At 42.3% G+C, this 26,735-nt stretch overlaps 2 protein-coding genes across 4 annotated transcripts; one reads left to right on the forward strand and one right to left on the reverse strand.

The window, feature by feature from the left end:
* Positions 1–23,840, reverse strand: EIF2AK1 (eukaryotic translation initiation factor 2 alpha kinase 1). Of its 3 annotated transcripts, none has more exons than XM_083585099.1 (15): positions 23,447–23,840; positions 20,488–20,646; positions 18,972–19,108; positions 18,020–18,051; positions 16,885–16,984; positions 14,605–14,685; positions 13,690–13,790; positions 13,153–13,213; positions 11,690–11,971; positions 10,700–10,808; positions 9,690–9,796; positions 2,976–3,096; positions 2,806–2,885; positions 1,946–2,179; positions 1–203 (listed from the first exon to the last, which is right to left on the reverse strand). In XM_083585099.1, the coding sequence occupies exons 1-15, from the start codon at positions 23,583–23,585 to the stop codon at positions 75–77; spliced, it is 1,872 nt and encodes a 623-aa protein (XP_083441225.1). In that variant the 5' UTR covers positions 23,586–23,840; the 3' UTR covers positions 1–74. The 3 variants fall into 3 exon arrangements, with proteins under 3 accessions (XP_083441225.1, XP_083441224.1, XP_083441226.1); XM_083585098.1 differs by having other exon boundaries at positions 11,690–11,978; positions 13,157–13,213; positions 23,447–23,838; XM_083585100.1 differs by lacking the exon at positions 23,447–23,840 and adding an exon at positions 22,942–23,126 and having other exon boundaries at positions 11,690–11,978; positions 13,157–13,213.
* ANKRD61 (ankyrin repeat domain 61) lies at positions 4,727–8,770 on the forward strand. The gene is made up of 3 exons (XM_083585344.1): positions 4,727–5,080; positions 6,780–6,850; positions 7,763–8,770. Exons 1-3 carry the CDS (start codon positions 4,925–4,927, stop codon positions 8,649–8,651), a joined length of 1,116 nt encoding a protein of 371 aa, XP_083441470.1. The 5' UTR covers positions 4,727–4,924; the 3' UTR covers positions 8,652–8,770.
* Positions 23,841–26,735: the final 2,895 nt, after the last annotated feature.

Here is a 26,735-nt window from a genome sequence, read left to right on the forward strand (position 1 = left end):
TGCTTTAAGCAATTTTATATAAAAACAATGTATCTTGCATAACATGTTATAAATATTTGATTTTGTTTTTCTACTTAAACAGGAGAGCCAAGTTGCTGAATTCTGTCTCTCTCATCTTTCTCTTGCAATAGCTTGATTTTTTCTTTAAGCAACTTAATTTCTTCTTCTTGTTGCATCACTTTCTGCTGAAGATTGTAAATAACCTAAAAACAAAACAGGAGACACAAGTATGGTATTTGAACAATGTACAACGGTAATGCCATTACAATTTTAGTGAAAATGAATGTAGTTCCCAGCAGTAGTCACAATGCTAATACAGCCTTCTCCATCTTGGTAACTCTAGATGTTGGGGACTACAGTTTCCATTAGATCTAACCAGCATGGCCAACAGATGTTGGGAGTTGTAATAGCTCAAAACAGCCAAAGGCCACTAGGGCTGGAGAAGGCTCCAAGGAACAGCTGGACATTAGCTTATCTGTCTCGCTCTACAGTAAGATAAAGGACCCCTGGACGGTTAACTCCAGTCAAAGGTGACTGGGAAACAGCACTCATCTCACTTCAGGCTGGGAGAGCCAGCGTTTGTCCACAGAAAGCTTTCCGGGTCATGTGGCCAGCATGACTAAACTACTTCTGGCACAACGGGACATCATGACGGGTACCAGACCACACAGAAACTCCATTTACCTTCCTGCTGCTGCAGCAGCATCTATCCACTTGCAGTGGTATGCTTTCAAACTGCCAGGTTGGCAGCAGCTGGGACAGAGCAACGGGAGCTCACCCCATCCTGTGGATTTGAACCGCTGACCTTCCAATCAGCAAGCCCAAGAGGCTCAGTTGTTTAGACCACAGCGCCAGTAAGACTCAAAGCAAGCTACTAATGCTCAGAGAAATAAACCAAGAATACTATAAGGTAGTAAAACAAAATCATTTCAGTCCAAATTGTGATTTATTAAAACAAACCCATGTTCTTTGTGAGTGAGAAGGGGTTTAAGGAATCTCCTTAAACAGTGGACCCTCCGGATACGAATTATGAAAATTTCGTAACAAAAGTTGCCACTTCTGTGCACATGTGCGGCATGATAGAGCGCTGCTGCTCATGTGCACGTGGCAAAACCCAGAAGTATACACTTCCGGGTTTGCCACGTTTGCAACCCAAAAGTTACATTACCCGAAGGTAACGTAACCTGAGGGTCCACTGTACTATGACTAAAAGGACACAGGATTTTAACACCATAAAACTGCCGTTTTACATTAAAAAAAATTTTTTTTAAGTAATGAGATTCCAACACTGGCTATATCGTACATTTTATCCTTATGTGTAGGAACATCAGGAAATAATTATCTACCTTCCTTAAACGTTAACCTTGCTAGGAGCAGTTTTGAATGGCCTGCACAATTCCTTTTTTGCAATACAGCGGTACCTTGGTTCCCGAATGGCTTAGTTGTCAAAGTAATCAGCTCCTGAACGCCGCAAACCCAGAAGTGTTCCAGTTTGCAAATGTTTTTTTGGAAGCCCAATGTCCGACACGGCTTCCACAGCTTCCGAATGAATGCAGGAAGCTCCTGCAGCCAACTGGAAGCCGCACTTTGGTTTTTGAACAGTTTCGGGAGTTGAACAGACTCCAATAATTTTATTATTTAAACCCTCCCCGTCTGGCTGGGTTCCCCCATCCATTCTGGGCAGCTTGTTCCACCTCTGCTGTTGGAGGCAGTATGCCTCTGAATTAACGAATGCTGGTAACCTGGGGAAAGTGCTTCCAGGACTCTCATAGGAATATGATTAGTTGTGGGACAGGAAGCTGGAGCAGGCGAGCCTTTAGCCTGACCCAAACAGCAAGTAAATCTCGAAGAATGAAGCTCACCCTGCAGATGTCTCCCTCATATCACGGAATGTAGAATCAGAAGGGGCCTTTTTTTACAAAGCCAATATATAGTAAAAACTTACATTTGCTGAATTATGGAAGAGTTCACTTTCAAGAAGTTGACCTGCAGTTGGTCTGTGCGATGACACCGAACTGGTAAGCAGCTTAATGTATTTAGTTTGTATAGGCCACTTCCTGCTAAAGGAGAGGGGGATGTTGCCACTTCTTAAGCCCATCAAAACTTCAGTTCTTTCCATTTCTGTTCCAAATGGATGGAAGAGTTCTAACAGGATCACACCTAAGCTGTACATATCTGACTATTGGCAGAAAAGAGAAATATGAGCATTAGCGCACAAAAGAGAAATTAGCATTAGCGTCTGAAGAGAAATTATGAATGCATTACAAATGGCCTAAAATCGCATTCAGCGATACAGCTGTAAAAATATCAGAAAATAACCTAATGTTTCAAGAAGCTTGCCCAGAAACAAATGCTTTTAAAAAAACAGGTGTTGGTAATTTTCATGCAACCATACTTAATAAGCCATGAAATTTCAAACAAACATTGGAGTGCCATTATATTTTTGTCCACCATAAAATCAGGCCACTTGACATACACGGTCCATTTTTACCTCATCTGTGGGCATAAATAATTGTTTGCAGCTGTTCTGTTGCCTCTCAACATTGCAAATAGAACTCTCTATTTTTACTTTTTGCATTTAGCTGTTTCCATTTTGAATGTTACACCACATCGCTCTAGTGCCTTCTTTTTGAACTGACTGACTTTGCTCCAGCTCCTGTCCATCAGCTTGCTTTTGTTAACACCCATCAATAATGCTCTTGAACATGTATGCCCAATTACTAAAACGGAGGTAAAGTGTTTGAATGAATGAATGAATGAATGAATGAATAAATAAATAAATAAATAAGGGTTGAGTGGCTGTACCTTGAAGTCATAGTGAGAGCCTTGTAGCTGTTCAGGTGAGGCATACAGGCAAGTACCCACCCCAGAAGTATGTATTAGATCTATGCAACAAAAAAGACAAAATTTAGAATTAATTCTTAGGATACCACACTGCCAATTTTTAAGTAAAGGCCAAACTGCTTTGAAATTACCATTTATCTTATTTGCATTTAGCAACTGGGTTGTATCTTCTTGTATAATATCTCTACAGGCCAGCCCAAAATCTCCTATTTTCACATGGTGGTCAGGTCCTTGTAGAAAGATATTTCTGGGCTGTGAAAACAGGATAATGTAAGCTGGTTATATATTTCACAAAATTTGAATATTTTATGCATGAAATCTTGCATTTCTCATTCATTAGTTACATTTAATTTAAGAACTAAGCTGCACTTGACGCAGAGTCCAAGCTTCTCGTCTGCCTTTGTTTTTGGTCTGCCTCTAGAGATGAGTTGGCAGCAAAGGGACGGACAGACAGACAGACTACTGAGCTGACATGCATTTATCAAAGATATAGCTGAGGCACTGGGCAGTTACCATAGCAACTGGCTTGGCTGACCCTGCACGTGTGACAAGCTCATCCATGGGGTGGTTTACACTCTTGAAGGAAATTAACTCCTCATGTCCAGTTACTCCAACAGCCACATGAGAATGGGCCTTTTCAGTGCTGGGTGGTCTGTCTGTGGCATGTACTCCCAAGGGAAACACATTGGGTGCCATCACTACATTTAGACACAAGGCTGGGGGGGGGCCTCTCGGACCTTTGGTATTTAAGCTTTCTACATGGTGCTAATCTTTTAGTAGGGTGGGTAGGTTTATTTTGCATTGTTCACTATTTGTTTTACATCTTTACGGTTTTAAATTCGTTGCATTTTATCTTGTTCATTCGCTTTGAGAATTTTTGCTTTTGTATAAAGTGACTGACAGATGAAATAACAATTCCATGCAGATGTAGGCCAGGATCGACAAACAGGTAAACAAGTTAAAACAGTTCAATGCATCATCAGAGATCTACAACCTCTTCTAGACAATGACAGTTCTCTTTCTCAGGCTCTAGAAGGAAGACCTTTCATTGCCTACAGACAGCCACCCAATCTTAAACAACTCCTCACCCACAGTAATACAACAACCAGACTTAACATGGACACTGGTACCAGAGCCTGAAATAAACCCAGATGCCAACTTTGCTGCCACATACACCTGGACAACACCATTACTGGCCCCAACAACATCAAACATACCATCTCAGGACTATTGCTCATTTTCTAACATTCTGTATGCCATCAAATGCCAACAGTGCCCTTCAGCCCTCTATATTGGACAAACAGGACAAACCCTACGCCAAAGGATAAATTGACATAAATCTGATAGCAGGAATCACAAGACAGAGAAACCAGTAGGAGAACACTTCAATCTCCCAGGACATTCTATACAAGATCTCAAAGTAGCTGTCTCATTACAAAAGAATTTCAGAAATAGACTGGAAAGAGAAGTTGCTGAATTGCAACTTATTAACAAACTTAAAACAATGGAGAGACCTGGTCTGAATAGAGACATTGGATTCTTATCTCATTATACTGTACATGATAAAAGCTATTTTTAGCCATCTCACCCCTTGCTTTTTCCTGTAAGACCAATTAACAGTCGTCAACAGGTTTACCACACCTATCAGCCAATCACCCATTCCCACCACCCTTCTGTGTAATACCCCTCCCCACCCTCTCACTATATATAAGGGTCTGGTGACTTCTGTTTCAGTGTATCTGAAGAAGTGTGCATGCACACGAAAGCTCATACCAAGAACAAACTTAGTTGGTCTCTAAGGTGCTACTGGAAGGATTTTTTTAAAAAAATTGTTTCGAAACAGGTAAACAGTACAAAAAGGCAATACATATGCTTCTGCTGCGCAAACCCTCCGTTTCTTGCACAGCTTCTTTATGAACTAAGCTCAGCCCTCCCTCTGCCCACACGGGAGAGCCATAGTATCATCTGGCTGGTTCTAGAACCAGGCATTGTGCATAATCACAAAGGAATGATGGCTCAAGATTCCTTTGCATTTCCTCCAAACTAAGGGTTCTCAGCTACACGTTTTCTCTTGGTAAACATGGGCAATCTGATTAGAGGTTCCTATGGGAAGAAACCACCCCATGAATTAGATGAAAGGCAGAAAATGCTATTTGACGCTGTAATGGACAACGATGGGGCTACACTTCAAAGTTTAATGTATTACCTCTTGGTCCACGAACCAACTATTTTCCGGGTAATCATATGTCTAAAACTTACTGTTCCATTATCAAGAATCTTCCCCGTTTAAGATCAGAGTTAAACTACCTCACGCTGGTTCAGGCTCCATAAACTCAGGAAATTGGAAGCCAAGGCTGATGCCTTAACAGACATGCTTGATGATCAGCAATGATGCAATATCACAAACCGTGCTTGCTTACAACTTGGCCTCCATTCACTTTTCCTGGGACAGGGTGATTTGTGAGAGAAGGTTCAGTGTTGGGTGGGACGCATGCCATCCATGGCAAACTGGGTGCACGTGATCATATGGAACATATGGTCCCCATGACAGTTTCTTAGGTTTCCAAATGTGTCCACAGAGCCAAAAAAAACCTCATGTAACTGCTGTACCACACACTTATATTTCGTAAGTAAAGGAACAGACATTCTACATATAAGCCACTAGGTGACTCCCTCTGCAAAAAATGTTCTCCTGGCAAAATTTTAGTTTCCATTTTGTTTTCTGTCATGCCTGACACTATTTTGATAGTATTTGTTTTTAATATATTTTAATGGGGCAGGAAAACCTTAACAACCTTTAAACTGCTGACTAGAACTTCACCTAACCAATGAAAGTACGTATGTGCTCTGCAGCAAGCCTGAAGAAAGTACATTAGTAGTTTTCACCAAAATTGTAAAGAATATGAGATTTCTTAATACCCGAGGGGGGAATTTTCATCACTTTTTAACTTGCTGTGGCTGTGGCAATTTTTACCAGGTCAGTTAGAAATTGGGCACTTTTTGCAGACCTCAGCAGGTAGTTCATGTATGCCAAGTTTTAAGTCAACAGTTTGGCAAATGATATTTCTATAAGCTATAGAATTTTAAGGTTATATGACAGAACTTTGTTTTTGCTATTCTCCTTATAATCTAAAAGACAACAGAGTCTGGATACAATAAGACCTTCATATAGAAAGTTCAACAGGCTATTTATACAGATGCTGGACACAGATTCTATATTAATACCAAACAGAATATTAATGCCTTTGATTAGTTAAGGTGTTCCTCTGATTTCTGAAAAAACCACCATATTTTGGTACTGATACCTAAAAGAACAGGCTGGCTGATAACAGTCTTTTACATGTCTACTCAGAAGTAAGCCCCATTATGTTCAATAACCCAGGAATTCCAAAACTTACTAAGCCCCATTGAGTAGAACTGCATAGAACTGCAGTAAGATTGAAAGTCTAAGCACACTTACTGAATTAGTGGACTTTTTTCAGTTTACAGCATGGGGCTACATGTTGAATGTAAAATAAGATTTGAGAATAAATATTATGCACTTCTTATAAAACTGGCCAACTTTTTAAATAATTAGAGATTTATAAAAGCACCTCAAAAACTAGGCACTTGTGAAAGATATCTTATTGTAACAATGTCTGAACAGTTTTCCATGCATGCAAAATAAGTGTAGCTTTTCTTCCACAAAATTTTAGTCATTGTATACTGTACTCTATAGAAGCATGCACCCTTTCAAATCAGAGTGGAAAGACAGTTTTAGGGCAGTTGTATATTGGGCCACATGCATCATAAATGCAATCTGATATAAACCCTTCTGATAGAGCTAATAAAAATCCTTAGTTGTACTTCAAACATGCATAAAAGGGTTTTCAGATCAACTTCGATACCTATTCTGGATCTCTCTCCTCCCCCCGCCCCCGGAACCAATATGGCAGCAAAAGTTCGGGAGGAAGCCGCTTGGAAGATATATGAAAAGTACCTTTCAAATTGAACCTCCTGAAATAAGGTAATGTTTAACTATATATTATAGTTAGGTAAGAGATCTGGGAATCCTTTGGTGGGCAGAAGAAAAACCTATATGCTTGGCCAAAGCTATTCGGCAGCAAGTCCAAAAAAGTAATGAGACGTTAGCCAGGTTTGGTTGGGTCATGCCAAGAAGAGCCAAATTGTAGAATTACTCTGGAACATCCTACACCAAAGAGACCATGGGCTCCAGGGTTCTGCCAGCCCTCTGCAGGCGCCCACAGGTGCCAATTCCTAACGCCAGCCCTGCCCACAGCTAAGAGTCAAGCATACACTCTTGTATGCCTTTCCAGCATTGTGATAGTATTGCCACACACTCCCCCAGCTCAGTAGACCACACCAAGGGGCGGGGACTGCATATGGAAAACCTATCATATCTATTAGAATGGCACCACCTAATTTGGAGTTGACTAGTGGACCCCCAAGTCCTTTGAAGGCCAACAAAAGCACAAAGAATCCCCTGTGTGTGGCACAATCTCCACTCCTTCAAATTAAGGGGCTTTGTTTTATAAAGCAAGGCGCCTTGCAGTTGGGAATCCAGCAGGCTGTGGTGCTAGGGAGGACAGTAGCAGAGGGAAGCGAACCTTTAGTAGCCAAACCCTCAGGTTCAGCTTTGTGGTTGCAGCTAATCTAAGATGATCCATGATATATGCCTTATCATACTTTTTGCATCCTCATACCCAAACAACATGTACTGATAAAGGTTGAGCAACACTGACTTTATGGTCTAGAAGAAAGAAGAAACTATAAGAAATACAGTTTTTGCTTGATTGTTGAAGGGTAATACTGGACAAATTCTTTAGAGAAAACCACCTGGCGGTTAATAAGGGTGGTGGCTGATGGAAGAGGAATTGTATGGAATCTTACCACCTATTATATCACTTCCCAAATACAGAACTGCAGGATGCCCCTTGAACACGCATCAGAGAATTGCACAGTGCAATGAAGAAAATTACCCTCACATCCAACCAGAGGAAGACTTCCAGGTGAATTCTGACGCAATCATTTACCATGGCCACAGCCTTCTACATTTAGCTGTAGCCAACAGATATCATCAAACTCTAATACACCTGCTGAAGAATGGAGCCAATATAAATGACAGGGATAGGTTAGGCCAAACTGCTCTTCACCTAGCTTCTGAAATCCTCGACCAGCAGGCAATTACCATGTTACTCCTCTGCGGAGCGAACGCCAATCTCGCAACTCCAGATACCAAAGAAACTCCGCTCCACTTTGCTGTCTGGTCTTCAGCCTGCAAGGCTGGAATAGTCTTAGCAGCAGGTGATAAGTGTGTTAAGCTACTGCTGTGCAATGGAGCAGATGTACACATGAAAGACTGGGAAGGGCAAGAAGTTATTCACAGCGCTTGCCGAAGTGGCAGAAGAGATATAATAAACCTCTTGCTTGATAATGACGCAGATGTTAACGCTTTAACGCAGGAAGAGGAGTCTGCACTTTTCCTATTTCTTGAAAAAGAGACCAATCTAAGGCAGGGAGACGTACTGAAGAGATTGCTAAGCTTATCATATCCTTTGAAATTAACAAACAGGGAAGGTCGGTTACCCAAAGCACTCAGCCATTCATGCTGTGGACTGCTGAAAGATATGCTCCTGAGAGTGTCTTCAGAGGTCTTGTCTTTGCAGGATATTTGCAAATTCAACATCAGGAAAGTATATCGAGGTAACACGAAATTCTGGCTAAGAGGAGTGATTCCAACCAGCTTGTGGCATTCCATATACATCAATCAAGAGTTCTCCTATGCTTCAAAAATAAATTATTTTTGATTTACTGTGCAACACACATTTTGGAACGCTATCAGACAAGAAGAGCAGAAAAAGGGCCCCGTAAAGCTTTCAAAAATAAGCTTCCTTGTTTAAATTAAATAAAATTTGGAAAAAAACTAGTGAGAAACTTGAATTTGGCTTTATCTTCTGAAGCATTACGAATTCTCTCGAGTGTTATTTGAATAACATCCACTTAAACCAGTCTGTTAGGGTAAAAGATTTGTAAGAATAATGGGAGTGGATCTCTACATACAAAAAGTTCCACTTGTATGGCAGGGTTTCTTGCTCATTATTAAGATTCTGGTTATCATAACAATAGCTCCCTTGATGCAATGGAATCAGCTCCCAAAGCTCGGAATGAAATCACAAACGCAAAAGGATTCACCAGGTCAGGGCTACAGGCATCTCAGCTTTATTGTCCATTATTACTTCTTCTTCCTCCTCCTCCTCCTCCTCCTCCTCCCTCCTCTCCTTCCTTCTTCTGCCTTCTCCTCATTCTGATCATCATCATTATACTGCCTTTCCTCAAAGAAGCTCAAGATAGTGAATTTGTTTCTCCCCACTACACACACAATGTGATCCTCACAGTAACCCTGTGAGGTAGGTCAGTTCAAGAGATAGTGGCTTCATTACAGCCTGGGATGATGGAAGCAGGAGTCCCAACAACTTCTGGGGGACCACACCTTGGTGAACAAAACTGTCTCACCTGGCACTGAAAAGACCACAAAGAACACAGTAGGTGAGCTTTACTGGTGTAGTTGTTCCATAACTGGGATGGAAACCACCAAGAAGGCCCTCTCCCTGGTAGCTACCCACCTTTTTCCCAGCGGGGGCACCTGGAGCAGTGTCTCTGGAGAGATCTTAAGGTTCAGGTGGCAACATGTGGGAGAAGTCAGTCTTGTGGGTAGCCTCACGACAAGCTGTTTAGGGCTTTAAAGGTTAAAATTGGGCCCAGAAATTGTACCAACTGTGCCCCAGCTGCAGAGATAATCCCCACCTCCTCCACAATTCCAAGCTCCGAGTGAGGATTTTACTTACTTTAATGTCCCGGTGCATGACTCCCATACTGTGGATATAATACACTCCCTCAAGTAGTTCTTGGAAGATCTTTAATGTCCACTGGTTGTCCACATGGTGATAAGGACCTTTAAAAAAGGGATGGGGAGTGAAGTATTTTATAAATGACAGCATAATACGTCCAGCTATTTTAACAAAGAAGTTAATATGAAAATACAGCATTTGCTGTGCTGGCTGAGGCTGATGGGAGGAATAGGCCAAGACATCTGGAGGATATTGGATTGGGGAAAGCAAAACTAGAACAATGGTCCATCTAGCTCAGAAATGTCTGCACTGAAAGGTAGAAGCTCTCCAATATTTCAGGCAAAGGGTCTTCCCCAGCCCTACCTGCTAATGCCAGAGATTGAACTCTTGACCTCCTGCATGTGTTCTCCAATGAACTACAGTACCTCTGCAACTATAAGTAGGGGCCCACACATTTGTGGTGGCAACTTGCTACTGACCATTTCCTCCCTCCCAAGTTCTCTGTGCATCTCATATGGTGCTTGAGTCTTGGAGCTGGCAGATGAAGCCCCTCTCTCTGTCCCTCTGCTGCCAGCTCCAAAACTCCAGAGTGCAACGTGAAAAGCCATTCCTTTCAACAGGGATTTTCTTCGGTTGTGGTGTGTGCAGATGAGGCAAAACCTCAGCAGTACAAAGATGAGAATTCTCTTCTCCACATCCCAGCTAGACGGAGAAGGATCATGCGGGTTGAGCAGGAGCACCCGCCCATGGAAAATAGCTTTTCGGAAACCTGGCTTTAGGATTTACAAATAAGGAAGAAAACATTTGCCGCTTTCAAATGCAGACTAAGATTCATTGCCTTTATTGTTATGGAAATCAGCTTAAAAAACAACAGGCAAATACTAGAAGCACTTTTTACAGCTGCCCAGAGAAGAATATTTATTTATATTTTAAGTCTATCTTAAAGGCAGGAAATCACGTTAACATTGAATCTCCCCCACCACTCTGCCTTCAAAAACAAAACTTACTGGAAGCATCCTCTGTTTTCAAACATACTTTGTTTCTGTCAGCAATCCAGTCCCACAATGAAATTTCACATAGCTGCATCTGTATGTGAAGCATTAGGTGATACTCTATCTGGAAAGAAAAATACAAACATTTCAGTGTGTTATACATACACATGCACCCACACACCACTTTATCAGATCATGTACAACTTCCAAAACATTTTTAAAAATAAAATTTTATTCATTCGTCCATCCATTTCCCCCAGTCTTTCCATCCTGAGGGGTGGAGCACCAGGGCTGTTACATTTTAGGTGAAAATGTGTGTTCATTTCCACCCCTTTTCAGCTCCCAAGAGTAGGAAAGGATTAAAAAAAAGTAAATATAAAACTAGGATGTGCATATTCAAGAATTAAGTCAGATGGGACATGTTTACAAACAGAATAAAGTAAACCAAGAAGGAGGCGGCCCAAAGAAAGAAGCTGCCAATCGTAGAATCGGAAAGCAAAATTCATCAGATATATCAACGTTTATTTAATTCTGTAAGCCACCTCAATGATAAAAGGCAGTCTATAAACATTTTAATAAATAACAGGTCTTCCAATGGGACACTTCTGGTGTTGCAACATGTCCCTGTGGATTGGCAGGTCCTATCCTATGGAACTCCCTGCTGGTAGAGGTTTGGCAGAAGTCTTCCCTGCTCACTTTCAGACACCTTCAGAAAACAGTATTATTCAGACAGATCTTCTGAACTTAAGATTCCTTGCCAAACAGCTTCTATTGACATTTGGTGTTTTTATTCCAGCACTTTTTTTTTAAGGTTGCATACCACTTTGCGATATTTTATATGAAAGAGAAGCTTTAAAATATTATAAATAAAATCAGTCAAACAAGTCCAAAAGCCATCTCTAGAAATATAGCTAGGTTTTGGATTTATGCTGCACAGTTGCTGAAGATTATTCTCCACATGTGTCAAGGGGTAACTAAGTATGTTTAAGAGGAACCCGCATTTACCTGACACTGATGCCGCACAGATATCCCCTTCTGGGAGTATTCTTCATCAGTACAAGAATCATTTGTACTAACACTGCCAAGGCTAGCATGATTGCAAGGGGATACAATTGATGGATGATTTTCATTATCTCTTGATCCATTGACTGTGTTATTCATGCAGCTGCTCTCGGGCAATTCAACAGGTAGCGCACATGCATCCATTTTATTTCCTTTACGGTCTCTGCCACCGGAAGATTCAGCAAAGACAATGGAACTGCTGTGTTCCATATCCTGAACGCTGTACTGATCTCTGCAAGAAACGTAAGGAGAGAGACAAAGAACTGTGAGCGGGAGAGAAAATACCTGCTACTGCTGTTCCTCAAACGCTGTGCCAGAGTTTGCACTGGTTAACAAGGTTAAAGGTAAAGGGACCCCTGACCATTAGGTCCAGTCGTGGCCAACTCTGGGGTTGCGGCGCTCATCTCGCTTTATTGGCCGAGGGAGCCGGCGTACAGCTTCCGGGTCATGTGGCCAGCATGACTAAGCCGCTTCTGGCGAACCAGAGCAGCTCACGGAAACGCCGTTTACCTTCCCGCCAGAGCGGTACTTGCACTTTATCTACTTGCACTTTGACGTGCTTTCGAACTGCTAGGTTGGCAGGAGCAGGGACCGAGCAACAGGAGCTCACCCCGTCGCGGGGATTCGAACCGCCAACCTTCTGATCAGCAAGCCCTAGTCTCTGTGGTTTAACCCACAGCGCCACCCGCGTCCCAAGTTAACAAGGTTAACATAGTGTAATTAACAGGGCCTGCTGTCACCTCTCACTCTTCTGCATCAGACCACCCTTCTCCAGGAAGTCTCCTGACAGCTGGGGGTGAGAAGGAGAATGGAGTTGTGTGCAGCAGGGCATGGCAGACTGGAGGAGCAAACAGCAGCACTCCACACTCAAACCTTTTGCTGCAGGACCCACTTCTAGAGTTCGAAAGCAGTTCCCCTGCTTCCGCTTGCACAAACATTCATATAAATAAAACATGTGAAATTAAAATGTTTCGTTTGGATGAACAAGCTGTTAGCTGCTGCACTATAGCAGGTAGGAATGGAATCGCTAGCTGCAAAATGTCAATCTCGCTCCTACCAAACATGCAGCCTTTTCCATGCTTGGGCTCTAGAAGTGGTCTGTGGCTTTTATAGGCACAGACTCATATGTAGGATTTCACAGAGACCATGAAATAGAAAACCTCTGCTCTCCCCTCCAGCAAGTTTTAAAATAACTAGTCATGGAAATATTTTTCAGCAATCAAGAACAAGGTGAAGCAGTATTGTTTTTCAACCTGACAAAAGGAATAGCAATGGTAAAGATATATTTTTATATTACGTGGTTTAAGAAAAGATCCTTGCTATAGATTAAGACAACATCCTGCTATATTTTTGGCTTTTATTTGAAAAAGACCAAAAGAGATTGTTCTTACTGATACATAGGATACATACTCGGAACTTCTCTGCCCAGAAGACATTTTGAGGGATAGTAAATTCAAAGTTGTCTCACCTACAAGTTGGATGAAGAGAAACACAACATTTTACAACGACAGACTGACTGTACCATTGGATTATAGTAAAATTATACCTTTTAGTTGCCTATTTTATAAACATGTAGGTGGTTTAAAATCTCAATAGTTAATAAGATCAGATACTATATTTATGAATGCAAAAACCTATAAAAAGACAGCCCCACACACAATTTTTATATCTTTAAATCATTTATGGGGTGACCAGAGCAGCACACCGCTTTCCCAAAATCGATACACCATGGAGTTGTGCTACAATATATTTATTGCTTTTGTTTTAACCTTTCCCGCACCAGAGCTGTCTTTTTTTTTTAATGCCACACCTAGGGACTGGGGAAATTTCAGAAAGCTGTTTATTATGATCCCAAAATATTTCTTTGGGCAGCAACAGCCAGTTTAGGATGTGCGGTGTGTTATGTATGACAGAGAGAAGCCACAAAAGTAATGCTGTACTCCCCTTTTGGGCTTGCTGGTTGAACATGTTCCATCCAAGCAGTGTGATATCCCACAATATTAGGGTGCTGCAACCCAGCCAACACTTTAACTTCCCGCAACACCTACAAAAAAAACAAGAAGGAATGCATCCTGTTCTTATCATTGGTAAGCCATTGTTTACCAGAATTTTGAGAACTGAGGAACACTTTTCCTGAAATAAAACTGGAGGTGCACGTCATTCTTATATTCCCCCCCAAAAACCCCCAAAGGGTGCTATTCTTGTGATAAGGGGTTCTGTGTCAGTGGCACGGCACAGTATTAGCATGCAGAAGGCCCCAGGTTCAGTCCTCCAGGCAGCTGTTTGGGAACCACTGTGCTAAACCATCCAGCTGTTAACAGCTTCATTAGTTGTCTGCAAAGTATTCTGCAAGGAGAGGACTTTGCACTGTTATTTAAGCCTTTCAGATACTAGCAAAAGTCAATTAAGGATTGGGCAGAAAGTAACAGGAAAGACCTCGGCCTGAGCTCTGCAGAAGTGCTGCCAGTCAAAAGCAGAGAATACTGGGCTAAGTGGCTAAATTTAACCTGCACTGAGAAGGCTAGCTATGATCCATTCTTATACCATTTGCTTTTAGAGCAGGGATGGGGAACTGCGGCCCTCCAGATGTTACAATAGATAGATAGATAGATAGATAGATCACCTAAATTCTGTATCTTGTGGACCATTGTTCATCTACATAAACAGTAGCTGATTACAGAATCATTAGAATTATACAGCAACAGTTCCCCCCCCCCCGTCTTTTCTGTTCCTTTCACTATCCTGGCATAATCCCTTTCCATTAACATTAAATATCAGATCTTGAAACCAATTACACTGAGTCATGAATTTCCACAGGCCAAACAAAACACATGAACAGATGTAAAATAAGTGCATACCTTCATACAATCTATTTTGGTAGCCTTCTTGATAAGAATTTTCTTAATTGCGTAGAACTGACCGTCTAGCTTGTTTCGGACCTGAAAGCAGATACAGCAGAGTTCAGCTCAGAGATGGCCAAATGACAACTGGCAGGCAACATTCTTTTATCTGGTCACTCACAACATTAACAATTGTGCAGTAAACTCCCTTCCGTCTCAGTCCCAGCAGTCACTATGGAGAAATTACCTTAATGCTTTAGATTAAAGCATACCCTGTGGGTATGAGCTTAAACTGTAATGTAAAAGATTCCCCAAGTCTGTTTTAATGCCATGTAGACAACTGCACACAAGACTTAACATCTGTACATGCATTTGTCCTGGAATACAATGATTTATGCTTGGTAATGGTTTTTAACATTTTCAGAAATTTTGTTTTTAAAAAAGAAAATAGTATTGAACACAGTGTTCCCCATGTACACATATAAACCACCCAGTTCAGGCACCCAGTTCAGGCAGAGGGAAAGATTAACAGGTGGTTGCAGCTTAAAACTAGGGTCAGCAAGAGCAGAGGTTTATCAGCTACCTGACCTTCACCTTGTGACTGTTGGCTACTCATGTATACTCCTCCTCTGTGATTTCCCCTTTCTTCTATTACTATTTTTGTAATAATTTTTATTAGTTTCCAATTACAGTCCAATAATAGCCTCATTATAACAATACTGATTTATGATACAATAATTAATACCAATCATTCAATACCGAATTATATAATTTAGTTAAAGTGGTCCCCCGCATGCTAGATTTGATGGTTTCGCTATTTTCTTTTTTTCTGCGTTCCAAAATCTTATTAGTTTCAATTACATTCCAGTCATAATAATAATCCCTTATACAACAACTGCATATTAATAACTTCTATTTGTGTTGACACATTAAAAGATTTATAAAACTGCAAGTGAGGAACTCAAACTATATCCTTGTTCTTCCTGTGTGTGGCAATTATTCTGTCCATGGTGTTTCTTCTTGTCCTAGTAAGATGTTATGTCTTTCTTTCCCCCAATTGTTGCTGTTATCCATCATGCCTTGGGCCAGGGGTTAGCAAGGTTTAGCAGCCATGGGCTGGATCACTCCCTAGGAGATCATCCGTGGGCCATACTGGCGCACTGCGACACCTTAAATCATATCTGTGCATGTCTGCAGTGCCAGAAATTGCTTCTGCGTATGCCCAGACGCCAAAAACTGCTCCTGCTCAGAAGCGATTTTCGGCGTCTGGACATGCGCAGACGCAGTTTCCAGTATCTGCGTGTGCACAGGTGCAATTTCCTGCGCCGCTCAGCGAGTCCCCGCACCGCACTGCGCCAGTTTAGCGCAGCGCGCAGGGGACTCACAGAGCGGGCGGCTCAGTTCAGGGGTGGCTCATGGGCCAGTAAAACGGTCTTCGTGGGCTGCATCCGGCCCATGGGCCGCACGCTGCCGACCCCTGCCTTGGGCGGAGCTGATATCCCATTGTTGTTCCAGAAATTTCTCCATTGCTCTATCCCGTGCTCGGTTTTGCACCGAGAACTTTAACAACAGCTGCAAAAGTCACTCTGACCCAGTAAATAAACTGTTGTCACAATTTTTCCTCTCAGCCTGGGAAGAAGAGTGGTCTGTCAAACTGCAGATGGCTCAATAAAGAACCTTATCAGTTCCTTAGCAGCTCACAGACTCCTTTCATTCTTCCTTCCAGCTTAAGATATATGAACAATTATACTTCCAATTAAATTAAATTCCAAGTCCTCTTAGAGTCATTTAGTTCACTTTGTAGAAAATAAAGGATGGGGAAAAGTCATCTCGTAAACCTTCTCCAAAATATTGTTTCCCTCCCTTTTTCATTTTTCTTTACACACACAGTTCCGTTTGATGTTATATTCCATATTTATAATCCAATTTTTCCCATCCTTGCTTGTACAAATATAATTTGAACTAAGATTCAGAGGAGGGTTGCCGAATCATAAATGTAGAGAAGAAAACTTTAAATAAAGAAACCGTAGGCTCCCCTCCCCCCCACCGTCATTCGCACCAAATGAGTTCCAACCATAAAGTCCTTACGGTTGGTTTGTTCCACAGTTTGTGATCTCATCTCTTCTAGCACGCGCCAGTATTTTAGTCCAATTAAGTTCTAATAAACAGGAGAACCTCTGCTTTAGAAAACTCCATCCATCTTGGACTCCCTTCTCTTTGAGTAATTCTTATTATGGAAGCTCACCCAGTAATATAAACCGTTACTACAAAGTTGTTAAAACAAAGAATAAATAATACCTTGTATACAGTGCCGTACCCTCCTTTTCCTAGCCTTGTAATCTCATCAAATTCATTGATATAGCGAGAAGTCTGTGCTTCAAATATAATTTCATTTTCCCTAGTTTTTAAAAAGATGGGCATCACTGGTTGTAGCAACAAAATACATCACAAAATAAAAAGGTATTAGAATCACCAACAATGTAACTTTCCTTCATGGGCAGAAAAATAATGGGGGGCATGCATTTTTAGCATTCAAATGGTAGGATTTAAGTAGCTTAAGTACCTTCCTGTCCTCCCATGCTTTCAGTCACACTGTCCAAGGATACTTTTCATTTATAAAAATGTTAGAAGATATTAATCAGCTTCATGTAGTTTTGACTCAAAGACGAATATATAAGGTACTACAAAAATATGAAGTGATGCTACTATATATTCATTTTGAGGTTCCTTCTCCATCCAGACAAATTTTGTGACACTGAAGGAACACAAATCTCTATCACTCAAATCCATAGTGACATAATTTGCTATTCTCAGACACCTTTTTATACACATTCTTTTTTTAAAAAAGAAAGGATTTGTCATAGTTGTCAGACCAGCCTTAACCAAGCTGGTTCCCTCCAGATGTTGTGGACCACAACTCTTGTAAGATCCAGCCAGCATGGTTAGGGATGGAGGAAGTTGTAGTTCAAAATATTTGGAGCACTGAGCTGGGGGAAGGCTGATTGCAGTAGACACTTGGGGCAGAAAACAAGCAAGTCAGGTTTCCTAACTATGGTACAATTCCCCCTATTTTTGATGAAAAATACCAGTGTAAGCAAGAACGGGGGAGGATCAAACCATGCTTTCATGGTTTCATAATTCCAGTTGGTTCTCAAAAGCATAGTTCCAACAATACTAGAGTTTCATGGGAAACTCTAGATATTATTTTAAAACTTCCACTTTCAGTATCGAATCTCCTGTTTTGATTTTTTTAAACGCTTCTAATAATGAACATTTTATATTTGTAATACTGAGGACTCTGGCAGAGAGAGTAAATGAACACATTTACTGAGAAGTAAGCCCCACTGAGCTCAGTGAAACTTACTTTGGAGTTAATGTGTTAATTGCCCAACAAGCAATTTTAAACATTCGTTGAAGCACTTTGAACACATACCTGTTTGTGTAAGAATCACTCTTCCCGAACTCCTACAAAAATATAAAACACATACACAATGAGGAGGGGCTCCTGCAGCAGTTTCTTTGAAGGATGTATTAATTTATTTTAACTTTCATATGGATTTCCTGCAGACTTTCTTGGCAGAGGTAAAGCAAAAATCTTTACTTTTCTAACTTGAAATTTGGCTGCTAAGACAGCCTTTGCTAATTGGTGTCTTCCAGCTCCAATCAGCCTGAGCCAACAGTTGTGCAATGGCCACACTAGAAGAAAGACTTTGACTGTTCTGTGACGTGTAGGGACACATCTGGCTCCCACTGTTTATATGTCAGTGTGTCACTCAGATCCTTAACCAAATTTGTGAACTCCTGGCAAGTACTTTAGCATATGTCCATACTAGACCAGAAACTATGGTTTGGCATGATATCTAAATTTTAAAAATGCTGTTTGGGATCAGTAATAGGGAAAATAAAAGCAGACAAACTGTGCTGAACTGCGGTATGGGGTTTTTTAGGCTCAAACCCTGGTTTAGATTATACACTATAGTTAGCACAACCCATGGTCTAGCACAATGACCAAACAGGCTGCAATATATTTTTATCCTTCCATGAAACACTATAGTCCTTTAAAAAAAAGATTTGTTGACACATGGAGAAGAATAGATCTCACTACACCAACCTCACCATGCTCCTAATGACGTGATCTCCGGATTATTATTAAGTACCTATACATTATAAAGTACCTATACATACATTAAAAGATAATGTAGTCCATACCCTTGTAAAGGAGTATGAACAAAGAGGAGAGCACTGGAGTAGAATTCTCTGGTCTGCATAAGAATCACAAAAAGAAACCAAAGATCTAAAGTCCTATACTCTTCCCCATGTACTTTTTATGCTAATCATGGGAACTGAGAAGCAGAGAAATGGAATAAAGTTTGAAGTAAGCTTACCTCATTGAGTATTTGTTGGTTGGCTGCTTTCATCAATTCAGTAATGGCTCGATTGTGCTGCAGGCGCAAACTACTGAATTCTTCGCGGACAGCAAAATCAGATAGCAAGTGCATTCCAGTAAATGTCTTACACAGTACTGTACAAAAGGAGGGAAAATATTTGAAAAGAAATCAAACATTTGAACTTTACACAACACTCAGATTATTAAAAACAGCTCATGGCCTAGCTTTGCTTAAATTGCACTGACAGCTGATGCTACCTACAAGGAAATGATCTTTGCAATCTGAAACATTTTGACACTCAACAAAAATGTTTCAGCCAAACTATGGAACCATCTTTTTATAATTAAGTATTAGAATACACTTTTAAAATAAAAGGTCTCCAAAAACTGCCCCAATTCAAAAGCTGTGGGGTTGGGCGTTTTGTTTGTTTGTTTGTTTGTATTTTAATGCCAGGCTTGGATGTGGTGAGTTTCAGCATTCCTCTCTGAACACTATTGTTGTTCAAATGTAACCATGGGTGGAGCTTCCAGGAGGTTGATTATCTCAAGGAAAAACCCCTCCTGCTCCACCCAAATCAAACAGGATCTAATAATCAGTCTGAACAGCAGATGGTTTGTGGGTGGGTGGAAATGTGGGTGGCATGGAAATGTGTGCCTGTCCGTATTTAATATATGCATTTCTGTATTTAATAAATGCTGTGCATTTTGTAGTTATTCTTTGGGATTTTAATGGTATTTTAAAATTGCTATAGTGTTTTATTGATACCTTACACCATGTCAGGTATCCACTTGTGCATGTTAACATGCTGCAGTTATACCTCTAGCATTAAGCTCTGGGTTAGCTTTTACATTCAAAATGACACATAAAATTCAGCCTTCATAGAATCATAGACTTTTAGAGTTGGAAGGGACCACAAGGGTCATCTAGTCTAACCCCCTACAATGCAGGAATGTTTTGCCCAATATGGGGCTCAAACCCAAAACCCTGAGATTAAGAGTCATGCTCTACCAACTGAGCTGTCCCAATGTGAACTAAATGAACTACTATGGCTGATTTTTTAAAATTTTTTTACAATACGTCCATTTCAAGAGCAACATGAGAACTTTGAACTTGTTAAGTGATCTAAGACTTTGAACTGGCAGCTAAAATTGTTTACTTTCCTACTTGATGGAGCAAAGATAACAACAACACAACAGAATAGTTAAAGATTAAGTTGAAATTCAGATAAGTTGAGGTGCACCACCGGTAAGAGATGTATGGTGAGCTGAAAGCTTATTGATGTTTATTTGTAAGTAGGACCCGATGTGTTCAATGAGGTTTACGACCCTTGAAGTACTTATAGGGTTAGGGTTATAGGACTGCAACCTTAATGTGCTCAAATTATTATTAGCTACATTCTTATTTAATATATTTATATAATATAATAAATTCAGACAAAATAATGCAATTCTTCAGCTGCTGGAACTGACAACCACCACTCTACCATGCAAAAGTAAGTCAAGCTCTTACTAACATTGAAACAAACGTCTTGAACGTGCTGGATCTTGTGCATACACATGGCAAAGATGCTCTAGCAGTGAAACGAGCAGGAGCTGGTTCGCAAACGAAGTTGTAATGTTCATTAACTTTTGAGAACCGTTTGCACCTCGAAGCTCTGCAGGCCAATCAGAATCTGAAATAGACAAGGCAAAAATTAAAGCTGAAAGGCAGGCTTGCTGACCAGCACATTTTCTCATGAGCAGTTGAAAACACTGTGGAATTAAACGGCAATTTATGTAATATTCCTATTCTAAGAAATATCAAAGCTGGAATGTTTTACAGTGTTATTGAGAGAACCACATATTTCCTAGGTAAAAGGCAGGACCAACCCAACAAATTCTATCTGCAGAAGTCTTTCCACTGTGCAACAGGGCTTTCACCCCCTGCTGCCCTCCCTGAATTTGGCTCTGGAGGAGTTGGAAAAACCTCCTCCTGAACAGCACATGGGGTAGGGATAGTTCCATCTAGCAGGCTGATATGCAAATGTCTTTAAGGGTGTGTGTGTGTGTGTGTGTTTTAAACAATCAAGCAATGTAACATTTGATGAAATAATATCATTAAAAATAAACTATTCTTATGAGTTGGTGGCAGGTTAGTCTGGATGATATCCTCATGTCCCTTCCAGGCCTGAGATTCTGCATCAAGTGAGGTTTAGAATCTAGAAGAAGCTGTTGAACTGGTCAGACCAATTTCTTTGAAAGGCAATGACCTTAGCTGGTCTGTTAAGCACTGACATTTACATGCCCAAAAAGACTGTTGTCATAGAGACAAATGGGTGAGCCTTTCCCCACTTCCCCTGGCCTGATGCCACCCCATCTCAGGATGCAGAACATATAAGGAGGCTGCTTTTAAGTTAGCATATGTTTGGAATGATAAAGGACATGGTTTGCATCAGTATAATAAAAAGGGCAGCTGATGCAGTTATAGAGTACCCAGAGGCCCTAAAGAGAAAGTCACAAGACAGATCAGTAGGAATGATGAAACTGCCCCCTAACTCTGCCTCAAGGTGAAGAAGGATGATGTAACTACATAACTGTACAGTCATGCACATTCTTCCATTCCTAACGCAAAAACTGTTAAATAATCCAGTTTCTCTAACTAACAGAGTGGGGGGGGCATCCTATGGTTCTCAAGATGCTATTGAGCTCCCAATTCTCATCAACCCCAACCAGCAAGGCCAATGGTCAAGGATTATGGAAATTGTAGTCCGACAAAATCTGGTAGGCCACAGCTACCCCATTCTTGGTTTATAAGGTTAACATTTCTGAAGCGGGGCTGGGGGGGTGGAACTCAACCGAAGGGCAGGCAGGAGACTATGTCAAAATATGTTGTTTAACCAGAAACAGTGAGAGCAGCAAAACTAAAATGATTCAAAAGCCCTATGATCTGGATGTCTCCTGCATGTTATGACATGTACAGTCCCGGCTAGATTGTTTTAGTTGCATAACTCTCGGTATATTATTGTCTTCCATGCTGTTAAAATAATTCCAGCAGCTAGTCTCCTGTGAGGGCACAAATAATCCCCCTTCCTTGCCCACTGTTTTCCTGCAGTGCAAAGCAGTAGAATCTATTCTATTCTATCCATTAATTATTCTAAAGCCTCGTTTACCAAGCCTTATCTCAAAGCAAACACAAATATTGACGGAATTTATGCATACGGCAAATTCATGTGTTGTTTTTAAACCTGATCCCTTTCAGGTAGGGTGGGTGGATATTGGCACATTTTCCAGCAGAGCAGTTTTTAAATAGATAAAGCCCTTGTCCACAGTGACGTGGCTCAGTAAACGCTTTACCACTTGTGATCTGAGTTTATTGGGACATAAACCTGCCCTTTCATCTTTGCTTGGTGGCAAGTCCTGTGAATTTCAGTGTGGAGTTACTCCCAAGCACACATGCACTGGGACAGGCCAGTAACAGCAGGATCCTAAGCATGTCAACTCCGAAGTCCTATTGAATTTGATGGCGCTTACTCCCAGCTAAGTTGGAGTAGCATTGCAGCCCAAGGTTATGTACACAGCATACAATTTACAACACACGGCCCCGCTACGAAACCTGGGAACTATGGTTTGTTAGCAGTGCTGGGAATTGTAGCTCAGGGGGGAGTAAACTACAGTTCCCAGTAACCCCCCCCCCCCCGCTTTAAAAGTATGGTGTATACACAGCCTAAGCTTCTATTGCCAACGGGAGTTGTCGAAAATGGAATTCACACCACCAATTAGATTTTATTATTACGGGTCTTGAAAGGCAAATTGCCCTTTATGGGGTATAATTATTAGCCTCTGTCTCTCCCTCCTTCCCCATAGGTTGGCTCCCTTGTGTCAAATTTTATACTGTCCCTTGAGGCAGAGATCTGCCTCTCTCTTTTTTGTTCTCTCTAGCACAATATATAATTAATAATAATAACGGCTCCACAATCTGCAGCACTTACCTGGGAGCAAGTCCCACTAGTCCTTACTTCTGAGGAGACACCATAGCTGGGAACTTAACCTCTCCTAAGCGTTGCACCCAACGCAGAGCAGCCACAGCGAAGTCCATGGACCCCGAGGCAAGCCGTGCCCCGTCATTTCAAGGGGTCTACTCTTGAGTAGGGCTAGCATGACCGGGCTCAGCTTGCACACGTTTTCCCCCTACCGTGCAAGAGGGGATGCCTCCCCCCTCCCCCGCGCTTCCTTCCCTCTCGAAACCATTACAGTGGTACCTCGGGTTAAGTACTTAATTCGTTCTGGAGGTCCGTTCTTAACCTGAAACTGTTCTTAACCTGAGGTACCACTTTAACTAATAGGGCCTCCCGCTGCTGCCGCCATGCGATTTCTGTTCTCATCCTGAAGCAAGGTTCTTAACCCGAGGTACCATTTCTGGGTTAGCGGAGTCTGTAACCTGAAGCGTCTGCAACCCGAGGTACCACTGTATTTGCACCCCCTTCGGTAACGCACCGTCGAAGGGCAGCTCCGTCCCTCCATCGCTGTCCTCTGGGAACGCGATGGCTGCGGGAGGCGTCGGCGAAGCCTCCTCAACCCGCCACGGCCGCCGTCGCCGCTGCCCGGAGGAGCCGGCGTCGTCCTCTCGCCACATGGCTGCTTTGCTCCCAGCCGAGGCCCTTCTTCCCACCCCCAGCTTGGAGGGCCTGAACGCGCAGCGCGCTGAGGGAAAGAAGGCGGGGACCGAGGCCGGCCTCCCTCGCTAGGCCGGAGTCGCCTGACAGGGAAGCTCGGCCGGCGCCCCCTGGCTCTGCCCGGGGACAGAAAAAAAGCGCGGCCGCTCTCGAGCGAAAGAGGGCGAGCCCGGACGGGTCTCCTCAGTGTGCAAGTCGCGCACTGAGTCCCCATAATAATGCCCAGGTAAGGGGGTGGGGTATTAGGATGGCAGCCACAGAGCACAGCCCGATGCTGCCAGGCGCGTTTACTCGGAAGGAAGCCGCCATCGGTTTTAATGGGGCTGACACCCAGGACTTTCCACCAAGACCCCTGGGGCTTTTCTGCAGCGAGGAAGGATCAGCGCAAGATAGGGTTAGCATTGCTGCCCAGGCGTTGTAATTGCTTGTTGCTACTATTCCACCTTCCCTCCGTGGAGCTCAAGGTGGTGCGTGGAGTTCTCCCTGTTTTACTCTCACACAACAACCCTGTGAAGTAGGCGAGGCTGAGTGACTGGCCCGAGGTCACCCACTTCATGGCTGAGTGGGGATTTGAACCCTGGTCTGCCAACACTCTAACCACTACAGTACTTCACATTGGTTGTTACTATCATTATAAAGGTAAAGGGACCCTTGACCATTAGGTCCAGTCATGGCCGACTCTGGGGTTGCAGCGCTCATCTCGCTTTATTGGCCGAGGGAGCCGGCATACAGCTTCCAGGTCATGTGGCCAGCATGACTAAGCCGCTTCTGGCGAACCAGAGCAGCGCACGGAAACGCTGTTTACTTTCCCACCGGAGCAGTACCTATTTATCTACTTGCACTTTGACGTGCTTTCGAACTGCTAGGTTGGCAGGAGCTGGGACCGAGCAACAGGAGCTCACCCCGTCGCGGGGATTCAAACCGCCGACCTTCGCCACCCGTGTCCCAACTATCATTATAATAACCTTTATTATGGCCTTTATGGTTCTTGTTGGTCTTATGATGACCTTGATGATGATTTAGGGGTTTTTTAGGTTGTTGTTATTGTTATTATTAAAAAGGTAAAGGTTAAGGGCCCCCGACAGTTAAGTCTAGTCGCGAACGACTCTGGGGTTGTGGTGCTCATCTCGCTTTACTGGCCGAGGGAGCCGACTTTGTCTGCAGACAGTTTTTCCGGGTCATGTGGCCAGCATGACAAAGCTGCTTCTGGCAAAACCAGAGCAGTGCATGGAAATGCTGTTTACCTTCCTGCCAGAGCGGTACCTATTAACTACTTGCACTTTGATGTGCTTTCAAACTGCTAGGTTGGCAGGAGCTGGGACTGAGCAACGGGATCTCACCCCATCACGGGGATTCGAACTGCCACCTTCCAATTGGCAAGCCCTAGGCTCAGTGGTTTAGACCACAGCACCACCTGCATTATTCTTACTGTGCATGTGGGGCCAGAGAGTAATGGATCAAGGTCCCTTGGGTGGGAACCAAAGGACAGCTGTGGAGGGAAGCAAGTCTCATGGAAGAGTTTATTTTGTATTGTCTACGCACAAAGTAGACAGAGTAATGGGAGTTGATGCACTCAATGGGGCTGCTCTTGAAAACAGTCTAAAAACGTCAACTAGAACAGAATGCTGCAGCCAGAGTGCTGACAAGCACATTAAACTCACATACAGCTGGGGTTTAAAAGAGCTGTGCTGGTTGCCAATTCACTTCTGAGCCCAATTCAAGGTGCTTATGTAAAGCCATAAATGACATGGGATCCAAGGATGGCCAGCCCAAGACATTTTGGCACCTGAGGTGAACCACAAAATGGTGCCCCCTCCCTCCCAAGGAAGAAGGGGATCTATATCAGAAACAATGGGATAATAAAGATCTCGGTCAGGATCTGCTGCCCCTGTGAAGCGTGCCACCTGAAGCAGTCACCTCACCTTGCCTCATGGGTAGGCCAGCCTTGTACCCAAGTATCTGAAAGGATGCCTCTTTCCACACTGACCTGCCCTTTAATTAATGTCTGATGATCATCCCACCACTTGAGGAAAATTTGGGGGACAACGGTGCATGGACATGCTTTCCCTACAGGGACCCCGTATCTTTAGAATGACCACTTTGAAGTAAGCTGAGCCCTGACATTGTTGACCTTTTGGCAGCAGCTGAAGACTTTACCCAAGATTTTAGGAGACCTGTTTTGTTCTGTTTTTATCCCCTACTTAATATGCTTTTTAAAGAAATCTGCATTAATATCCCACCTTTTTTCTTCAAGGAGCACATGGTTCCCCATGACAACCCTGTAAGGTAGGTTAGGTCGAGAGGCATTGACTGGCCCAATGTCACCCAGTGAGCTTCATGGCTGAGTTCTAAGCACCAGGCTGGTTATTGATGTTGCGTGTATTTGTTTAACTATGGTATTTTATTAATATGGTATTTATATTTTATGAAGTTTTATGTGGTGCATGTCCACCCTGGGTGGGACCAGATGGTAAAGGGTGAATTGTAAATGAGATGGATAAATAAATAAATGTCTTCGTTGTTAAATATGTATTTTTGGATCTGCATTCTTTTAACCAACAAAGAAAAGATGGCCACTGATTTTTGTTTGCGTGTGGTTTTCCTCCACCACCACTAGCAAATCTAAAGACAAGCAGTGCTTTACTCAGCATAGCCATCTGTGTCAAGCTAATAGGGCCATCAGTTTCACTAGGGCATATTTGGCTCAAGAAATCTTCTGATAGCAAACTGAGAAGTGACTAATTAGAACATATCTTTTTCAGGCCCTGGTAATTGAACATTACAGCTAATGGCTTGTGCCTTTTCATGATCCATTATAAAGATTCCATATGGATACTCTTGTTCACCTTGATGTTTCACTCACCATGGTTTTCCTCGAGATTTTTGTACCCCGTCAAAACCTTTCTGCTTTCAAAGAGTGTGCCTGCTGGGTGCTATTTTTAGACACTTTAGAAGTGCTACGATTTGAAAATGTGAATTTCTCTGTATCCACAAGATACCTTTCTACAGTCCAAAATCTTTACCATTTTCCCGCCTGAAAACGAGGTACTTGTGGAGTAGTTGTAGAATATTGGGCCATCTGTAGAGCTGGTTCAGCAGGGTGTCATTTG

This window comes from Podarcis filfolensis (assembly GCF_964270895.1).
Source record: "Podarcis filfolensis genome assembly, chromosome: 14".
NCBI classification, from domain to species: Eukaryota; Metazoa; Chordata; class Lepidosauria; order Squamata; family Lacertidae; genus Podarcis; species Podarcis filfolensis.

Coding starts and splice junctions, on each gene's coding strand:
- ANKRD61 (XM_083585344.1), top strand. CDS start 4,925: ATGGGCAATCTGATTAGAGGTTCCTATGGGAAGAAACCACCCCATGAA. Junction 5,081..6,779: donor ACGAACCAACTATTTTCCGG/GTAATCATATGT, acceptor CCAATATGGCAG/CAAAAGTTCGGGAGGAAGCC. Junction 6,851..7,762: donor ATTGAACCTCCTGAAATAAG/GTAATGTTTAAC, acceptor TCCCAAATACAG/AACTGCAGGATGCCCCTTGA.
- EIF2AK1 (XM_083585098.1), bottom strand. CDS start 23,585: ATGTGGCGAGAGGACGACGCCGGCTCCTCCGGGCAGCGGCGACGGCGG. Junction 10,809..11,689: donor CTGTGCGGCATCAGTGTCAG/GTAAATGCGGGT, acceptor TTTTCTTTCCAG/ATAGAGTATCACCTAATGCT. Junction 2,180..2,805: donor GCTCTCACTATGACTTCAAG/GTACAGCCACTC, acceptor TTCTGCCAATAG/TCAGATATGTACAGCTTAGG.